This window comes from Centruroides vittatus, unplaced genomic scaffold (genome assembly GCF_030686945.1).
Source record: "Centruroides vittatus isolate TY-2023 unplaced genomic scaffold, ASM3068694v2 contig_1154, whole genome shotgun sequence".
Taxonomy (NCBI): Eukaryota; Metazoa; Arthropoda; class Arachnida; order Scorpiones; family Buthidae; genus Centruroides; species Centruroides vittatus.
Genome location: NW_027120741.1, coordinates 1664736 through 1674422, shown reverse-complemented (window position 1 = coordinate 1674422; position 9687 = coordinate 1664736). Strand labels below are relative to the sequence as shown.

General features: G+C 35.3%; 1 protein-coding gene across 1 annotated transcript; it reads left to right on the top strand.

Annotated features, from left to right (window-relative positions):
- The first annotated feature begins 931 nt into the window (after positions 1–931).
- On the top strand, positions 932–3271 carry LOC136978641 (uncharacterized). Its single transcript, XM_067274384.1, has one exon. It carries the CDS (start codon positions 932–934, stop codon positions 3269–3271), a length of 2340 nt encoding a protein of 779 aa, XP_067130485.1.
- Positions 3272–9687: the final 6416 nt, after the last annotated feature.

The window sequence follows — 9687 nt, the reverse complement described above, 5'->3', positions numbered from 1 at the left end:
AATGTATTTTTTAATATTTTTGCAGTAAATTGTCCCCCTTCCAACATTTTTTATACAATAGTTTAAAAATTAAGTAGAAACGAACACTCTAGCAACAAATTAACCTTATTTTGTATATCCACTCAAAAATCCGAGAATGGGCAACTATTCTTACTAGGGTTTCGCATTTCCCGGGTCCTTTGCTTGTCCCGGGATTTCGAGAAAAAAGTGATGTTTCCCGGGATGTAATTAATTATTTTTAAGATATAAATAAATCTTGAAATCGAATGAGGTAATTATTTTTCATTTTTAAGTAATTTAATACAATAACAGTAAAAGTGCTCAGCAAGTAAACCACTATAATACAACACCTTAATTTTGCTGAGAATTAGATATTTTAATCACAAACGCTTTCAACCTGATTAACAGGCCATCTTCAGGTCTAAAAAACGATAATGGAACAGAAACGTTCCATGTATAGAATATAAATATTTAAATCAAAATTTTAGAACAAAAATTTAAAAAATATACAATAGAGACGGAATAAAATATAAAATTAAAATATACAAGAGAATAAATAAAATAAACTAAAAAATATAATATACATAATAAATCTTCCCATAACTGATTCTAGCATGAGTTTTCAGTGAATTTTTTAATCATGTATTTCCACGCCGACGACAGGCTCTCCGCATCTCTCGCATTCAAACATCCTTCCCGTAGCCTACTCTTATATATTTCAATCTTCTCCGCTGTCATTGATAAAGTGGGGGAAGATACTGGTTTTATAATCGTTGCCTCGTCCCATTTCTGTTCCATTATCGTTTTTTAGACCTGAAGATGGCCTGTTAATCAGGTTGAAAGCGTTTGTGATTAAAATATCTAATTCTCAGCAAAATTAAGGTGTTGTATTATAGTGGTTTACTTGCTGAGCACTTTTACTGTTATAGTTATGGCGGCACCGGTAAAAACGTACAAGATATACAGGAAGTTGGTGTTAAAGTTGATTAAAGCGAGTTGTAAGTTAGAATTTTTAAGAGAATGTTTAAAGAACAAAGTCTATCCCATGTCGATCTATCGTATTAGCATCCCTACCGAATGCCGTTCGCTTATAGGTAACTTCCGTTTAGCTTGCCTCAAAAAATCTATTAGAATAACAAAGAACAGGAAGTATGGGGTCTTAAATGATATTATTCGATTAGAAGATACCGTGTACAAAGATGATCCGAATAAACTAATTCATATCAACAATAGGGTTGTGGATTTGGCGGAAGCAGTCAAGAAGAATTCCACTAAACATTATGTGAAAAAATTGAAATGGATTATTGGTAAACAAGTAAAAAGATTGAATAAAGGGAACCCTAATACCTTCCAAGTATGGGACCGGATAGAAATACCAAAGAAAATCAAAGAAGTGCTTGAAAAAGGACCTAACTTTGTCCCAGATGTGGGGAATAGTTGGGAAACCTCCATACAGGAGATGGAGAGAGGGATTGTTGGCATGGATCCTTTAGATAAAGAATTCTTTAGATGGAAGACTGTCATCAGTAACCGCCCAAAGAAAAAAGCAACTAATATTAGCAATAGAGACATATGGCTTACGAAGGAGTGGTTAAGAACGAATGATCTAGTGTTGACCAAAGCGGACAAAACTAAACATTTGGTTGTCATGAAGAGGCATACATATAACAGGGAATTACATACTTACATCAGGAAGACTGAATGTGAAGTGGTTGACGACAAAATGATTGGATCTCTGGACAGAAGGGTCAAAAAGATGGAACGCTCAAGTCTCGCGGCCGTTTTGCCTTTTCTGAAGAAATGTCACAACCCAAATTCAGGAGCTCCAAGATTGTTTGCGTTTGCTAAGACGCACAAAACTGGAAATGAATTAAGACCAGTAGTAGAGAAATGTAGGGGGCCCACCTTTATCTTAGAGAAAAGGCTACATGAATATTTATCCTCACAGATAGAAGACGATAGACTGGTGGCAAAAGATCCTCTTGTCGTAGTGAAAGAAATGCAAAATATTTCGTTAATGGAGGACGAAGTTGCGACCATTTTAGATTATGAAAGTATGTATCCTTCAGTAAGGATTGAGTCATGTGTGAAGGCATTATTGGATTTCATGTACAACAACAACCCTCAGTTGCTTAGTTACACCCAAGACCTAGAAGAACTCGCTAGCCTGGTATGTTATCAATCTTGTTTTACATTTTGTGGTCGAATTTACAGGCAGAAAAGAGGGGTTCCGATGGGAAGTCCCCTCTCTGGAATTCTTTGCGAGTTGGTAGTTAGAAGGTTGGAAAGAGAAGCTCTACAAAATTTTAAGGAAGATATCATACATTTCATCAGATATGTGGATGACGTTTTTATATTATGGAGAAACAGTGGCAGGATACATGAATTTTTGAATAAAATCAATAATAACAAAGATGGTCTTAGATTAAAGTTAGAGCAAAAAAGTTCCGTGAGTGTGCACTTCTTAGACATTAATATAAAGTTCATGGGAGATCATTTGTCCACAAGCGTATATGTTAAACCTACTCACACCCCGCTATATATACCAGCACAGTCCATGGATCCATATCGATATAAAATGGCTGCGTTTCAAACTTTGATAAGAAGAGCCTATTTGTATTGTGATAGAATCGGTGACAGAAATAAAGAAATTGAAAGAATATTGCAAGTAGCTCAGGCCCTAGGCTACAAGAAAAGCACCATAGTAGGATTACTCAAAAAATATGAAAAGAACAATGAGAAACAAGGATTAAATACGGATCACAATAGACGCTTGAAGTTTACGTATAACGGTAATTTGAGCAGTATTATGAAAGAAGTGGCTAATAAGAAACAAGCAAGAATGATTTTAAAAAGAGCCCCAAATTTATATAAGATATTGAGAAATGATAAGGATAGAATAAAGACAGAAGAGAAACCAGGGGTCTATAAAGTTCCTTATGAAAACATCCAACTAGATGTTAAGAAAGACTACATCGGCGTCACCAACAGGAGCTTAGGGGTAAGGCTAAAAGAACATCGGTATAACGTAAAAAAAGGATCCAATACCACGGTTTTGTCACAAATGTCGCAAGTCCAAGGTTCGATAGTAAAATGGGACGAGGCAACGATTATAAAACCAGTATCTTCCCCCACTTTATCAATGACAGCGGAGAAGATTGAAATATATAAGAGTAGGCTACGGGAAGGATGTTTGAATGCGAGAGATGCGGAGAGCCTGTCGTCGGCGTGGAAATACATGATTAAAAAATTCACTGAAAACTCATGCTAGAATCAGTTATGGGAAGATTTATTATGTATATTATATTTTTTAGTTTATTTTATTTATTCTCTTGTATATTTTAATTTTATATTTTATTCCGTCTCTATTGTATATTTTTTAAATTTTTGTTCTAAAAATTTTGATTTAAATATTTATATTCTATACATGGAACGTTTCTGTTCCATTATCGTTTTTTAGACCTGAAGATGGCCTGTTAATCAGGTTGAAAGCGTTTGTGATTAAAATATCTAATTCTCAGCAAAATTAAGGTGTTGTATTATAGTAATTTAATACGTCCTGCAATCTCCAAATTAATAATAATAATAATTGTAATGCTGTGTAAAATATGTATTAAATTATTGCGTACCTTTGAATTACGTAGAAATTTTCACAATTAGAAAAAATTTATTAAAGTTTGTTGGAAACTGCGTAAAACAACAACAAAAAACCCTTTTTCAATTGAGTTGAAAATTTAAAAAAAAAAAAAAAATGAACTTAGATCAAACTTCTAACTTGGTAATTTTCGTTTTTTAAAAATAAAAACATATATAAAAATTTACAATATTTTGTATTAAGATTTTAAAAAGCAAAGATGATCAATACTCTAATCACTCAATCTGAGTCTTATTTTAGTAATGAAAACTCCTGCTACCGAAAATGCCCTTCCGATTCAATTCATGTGGATGGAATCGTCTTTAATGCATTTAAGAGAAGACAAATGTTATGTGTTTTTTTTTTAAATCTGTAGCCTCGAAGATTTCTAATTCGTTTTAGAGATACGTTGCAGTGTTTCTTTTGTCGTCTAATATTCTTGATTTGTCTACCTCGGCTGTTTTAATATTGGCGTCTAGCTTATAGCTCGATAATTCGGCAATTCGTTTGGCTTTAATAATCAGGTTTATGAAGAAAAATTTTATACTGGTTGGTGTCCTAGCCCAATCTGGCATAATGTAGTTATTGGGCATAGTTAAAAATTAAGACAGTATCAACACAATTATTTCAGGTATTACAGGTTCTGACAAGTAAAGAATTTTCGGAGTCCTGTCACAAATAGGCTACATATTGATTATTCACAATCTGTGAAATGCCATAACGAGCAAATATTTAAAAAACTAAAAGCGGGATTAAAATTAATAAATACAAATGTATTCTGACAGTTTGAATTAAGTATGGTTTTCATTTGCAAAATTTCCTCAATCATAACAAAAAACAAGTAAAACGGCAAGGCCGTATTTGGGACATGACAATAGCGAGGTTGAAGCCGAAGTTTTAAACGCGAAAACGTGTACGTCGGACGTCAGGCGCCGCTTTCCTATAAGCCTAGAAGTTTGACAATGGCGTTTGGAATGTCGAGCATGATTCCACTGACTTTCCAAACGCCATTGTCAAACTTCTAGGCTTACAGGAAAGCGACGCTGAACGTCCGACGTACACGTTTTCGCGTTTAAAACTTCGGCCTCAACCTCACTTATGTCTCGGAGACTCACTACTAAGCGGGATCACTTCGACGCTCACGGCGGGTCTCGTTCTCATTCTCCAATCATCTTTGGTATCGCTGGTTTTGAGCGCGATCGTTCAAACTTCGCCGGCCACGAGATCATCCACGACGCATTTTCAGTGAAATTAACATATCGAATGTTGAAGTTTCTCTCCGTAGCATGACGCCCCAGGTTGAAGTTTGGTCAATGCGAAAATTTCCCGTTTTTGAAAAAAATAATGGTGGCTATTGTATCGTTCGCAATTATTTTTTAAATTTTGCACAAACGAAATATATATGTTACAGTCAAAACCCGTTTTTAGTTAGAACGCGTTTTAACTAGTTGAAACTAGTTTATACTGGATGTCTTTGTTAAAACTGTTTTATCTAGTTAAAATTAGTTTTAACTCAAATTCATTTTTGACTAGCAATAAATTCTAGTTTTAACTAGAAAAACGGGTTTTAACAAAGACATCCAGTATAAACTAATTAAAACGGTTTGCATTCTAACTAAAAACTGGTTTTGACTGCAATATATAGAGTGATTTGGGGTAAGATGGTAAGCGGGGGAAGATGCCTACTTTTTGATATTTTCAAACGGTGACGCCAGATATTGTCATGTGTTTGTATGATGAATCGTTGGGCCAATATTGAGTGCGAAAAGCTGTAGTTGGCTACCGTTACTTCATTTTCTACATCTGAGATGAATAAAAGCGATAAGAACGAAGTTTTTGTTGTGAAATGTTTCTAGAATCATTTTAAAACAAAAAGTTAAAATAGAATATATTAAAAATTGCGGAATTAATGTGTGATGTAATTAAGGTTCTAAAGTTTCCATTGTGATCTACCGCCGATCCCGATCGGACATGCTAGAACACGTGCAACGTAGGCATCTTACCCTGACAAATGGAAAAGATGCCACATTTTTCATGGGGTAACATGCCTATTTTTGTTAATTGAATTCCAATATGCCTATTTTTAATAAATTTTTGTTTTCTCGTTTTATTGCAGGATATGCATAGAAATTATATAAGGACTTCTCAAAAAGGTTTTTGGACTGAAAAAAGCTTTCAGCTAGCTATAGAGCACGTTAGAACGGGCGGAGACTTAACAATACTTATACTGAGTTTTTTTTTCTTTAACTCTTTCCGCCCTGTGGGCACTAAGAGGGCCTCTTATAGACGGCCCATTATGGGTTCGGCCAGGCCCACAATGGGGCGGCCGGGTGGTGAGGGACGGGGCCCGACATATCCAAACGGACCACCCCCCGAAAAATTCCTGGGGATGATTCGACCCGTTCGGATTCGATCCCGGGTCTCCCAGAGCGGTAGACTGCCACCTTGACCGCTCGGCCATCCGGCCCAACTTATACTGAGCTGTTATACTTACTATGAAGTACTTTGTACTACATATGCGATAAATAAAATTTGGTTAAGAAATTCGAAAATTAATTTTTTGCAATTATATTTGTTATCTTACCCTAATGGCATTTGGCATCTCACCCGGATACTTGGGGTGAGATGCCTAAAATGCTAGACAGTAAAAATGTCGTCACTGCAAATACAATATACAATTATTTTTCATATACGCCAAAGTTTTATTTGAAAAACATGCTCAAGAATATATTTTCGTTAGAGGCCTCCAAAACCCAAGTTATCGCTATAATTTCCTTTATAAGCATAATGTTAGGCATCTTCCCCCGAATCACCGATATACATAACTTTATTTCCCCCAAACATATTTATGTAGCTAAAATTAGTTTTCACTAATGTTAAAAGTTAAAACTAGTTTTATCTAAAATCAAAATATATACAGCAAATTATAAAAATATTATAAAAATATATACAGTAAATTAACTAGACAAAACCCCGTTTTGTCTAGTTAAAACTAGAATTTACTGCTAGTCGTCACTGCAAACACAATATACAATTGTTAAAACTAGTTTTAGTTTTCAGTATAAACTACTTTCAACTAGTATAACATCCAGTATAAACTAGTTTCAACTAGTTAAAACGCGTTCTAACTAAAAACGGGTTTTGACTGTAACATATATATATATTAACTAGTTGACCCGGCCACGCGTTGTTGTGGCTCAAAATGTATCTATTATAAATGTATAACACTTCCCCCGTGGGGGGAATTTTAAAAAATCCCTTCTCAGTGTACATTCTCTTGACGTACCCTATTAAAACGCAATCAAAAACGCATCTAAAATAGTATAATAAAAGCCGAATTCTTCACAGTAAGCCTTAATCCCGTCACTTTTCCCGCTGGGGAATATCGAAAAATCCCTTTTTAGTGTATATTCTGTTGACGTAACCTATTAAAACGCAATTAAAAACGCAAAAAACCGCATGTAAAATAGTATAATAGAAGCCGAGTTCTTCACGGTAAGCCTTAATCCCGTCTATCTCCCCCCACTGGGGGGAATTTCGACATGTATATTATATAAAAACACGTGCGTATTCGAATGCAACGTTGTGTCAAAATTTCAAAGGAATCGGTAGGAACAAACGAACGTTATATTTTATTTATATAGATAGATAGAAAATGATCTGCTTCAGTCCAGCATAATGCCTGACAGAAAAGCAAACTTAGGTCGTCGGAAGGTAGCGCCATCTGTTGGACATAAAAGCCTTAATCCATATATAAATATATTTTTGAAAGGGGGAAATGGTGTAGGGGTATGAAAAATAGATAGTAGCCGATTCTCAGACCTACTGAATATGCATATGAAATTTGGTAAAAATCGGTAAAGCCGTTTCGGAGGAGTACGGTAACTAACATTGTGACACGACAATTTTATATATAAGATAAATGTAAAAAGAAAAAATAATTCTATTTCGGAAGTTAGTTTTAATATAAAATTATAACGACGCGCCATCTAATTTCAAAAAGTTCCGATGATGAAACGAGATATCTCCGGTTAATCGGTCGAGGTTAGCACGTGGCGACCAGAAATATGAGTTAATGTTACCTATGGTAGCAAACATGGCGGCTCGTCTCTGAAACAGTGGAGACGCACGTTCTAACCTAACCTATTCTAATAAATTACCATAATTATTGCCAACCAAATTATTAGAATAGGTTAGGTTAGGTTAGAACGTGCGTCCCCACTGTTTCAGAGACGAGCCGCTATGTTCGCTACCATAAGTAACATTAACCGAAATATATGAGGAATAACACGGGACAGGTTAATGGGTTTTTTCAAAGATTCGTTTGTCAAAATTCGATGTAGCAAGATTCGTATTTCCAACTTACCAACGAGCGACGCATGCGCAAATCTCGCACTACTGCCTGTTTGTAGAGAGAGTCGCCATTTTGTATTTTATTGTGTTTCGGTTCTCGGTCCCCTGACTACCTACAAGTCTGGTTTTTTTGATGCGCGCATGATTTGAGCACCTAATACTCTGTTCCAAATTTCAACTCCTGACATGTACTCAGTGGTGATATTCAGCGGGTTCGCACAGGTTCGGCCGAACCCGTTGTTAAAATTTTCAGTTTTCCGAACCTTGTTAAACACACGGAACATTTCTCAGTGGTTTTGTTTTTTTTTTAAATGTATTAAAATATACGTATTATACTCTGTAATACTACTTTACTAGAGCCTTATACCCCGTTCGCACCGAGCATTTCAATCTAGATTGTGAGCAAGGTCGGGGACTATGTCTTGGTGCTGATCTCTCTCGACCGAAACGAGGTTTAATCGCGATCGATTCAAGAGAGTTCTTGAAACTAGATCCAGTCATAAGAGAGATCCCACAATCTCACGCGTGCGAGATAATACAAGATGGCTGTGGAACCCGTGTTGGGCTATGGACAGCGAAAGAAAAAGGATAATGTATCTCGAGAGATGATGACATCTGTTTATTACGAGGAGTGCCACTTCGGAGTGAAAAATTTCTCTGCCTAATAAAAAAAGGGGGTGGACAGCAGCTAATATACTATTGTTACCTGGTCTTGCACCAGGGCTCGTTACATTCCAAATACGCCACTGATTATTAGATATATCGCAAGAAAAGATATTGTATTTATTTCTAGCCAAAACTTCCATTTCGTTTGTCGGTGATTGTCAGGAAAAAATTTTCTGCTAGCGAACCCTTTGTTAACTATTTCGAATATCACCACTGCATGTACTCCTTCATACCTCTAAGCTGATAGATAAGACAGCAGGCAGTACGATTTTATAAACAAGATATAGTCTTGTCAATAAGAAAAAAGAACTTTTAAGAAATTTGCGGGATTTCCCGGGTTAAAAAACAGCCGGGATCCCGTTAGACAACCCTATTTCTTACCCATTGTCATTGGCCCGTCCCCATAATATGCAGTTTGACTCGGATGATTGTTCTCAGAAATAAATGTTAAATTTCTGCAATTAAATGAATAATAAAATAAATTTTTATGGTATAAAAATTTTACTGCCGACGAAAATCGTTTATTATGATAAATATCGGATGATTTAAATTATTATTAAATTTAATTTTATATTTCTAACTTAGAATTAGAAACATTTTACTAAACTAGTTCCTATGATGTTTTGTATTTTAGCAACTAGTTATTTTTGGGATGAAAAGCTGGCAAGGACATGCTGGAGTTTGCTCACACTCGAACAATAAATTAAGGGGACCACTAGTAAGTTCGATAATTTTCATTATACTATTATAAAATTTAAGTAATAACAGGAATCTTTTGTTGACGTACGATAAAAATCTCCGACAATTTGTTTTAAAAACACTGACACATTAGCACAAAGTAAAATTGCCTGTGGCGCCATCTGTTTATTATTTCTATTAAAAATCTTATTATTAAAAGTAAAGGCTTATTTTTCAGATTGGCAAGAACTGTAAATGACAACAAAAACTAATTTTTTATTAAGTTCGACCCCCATTCAAGATAGGACAAGATTCCTGTATTTCCACATCCTCTCGACTATTAAACCATCAAAATT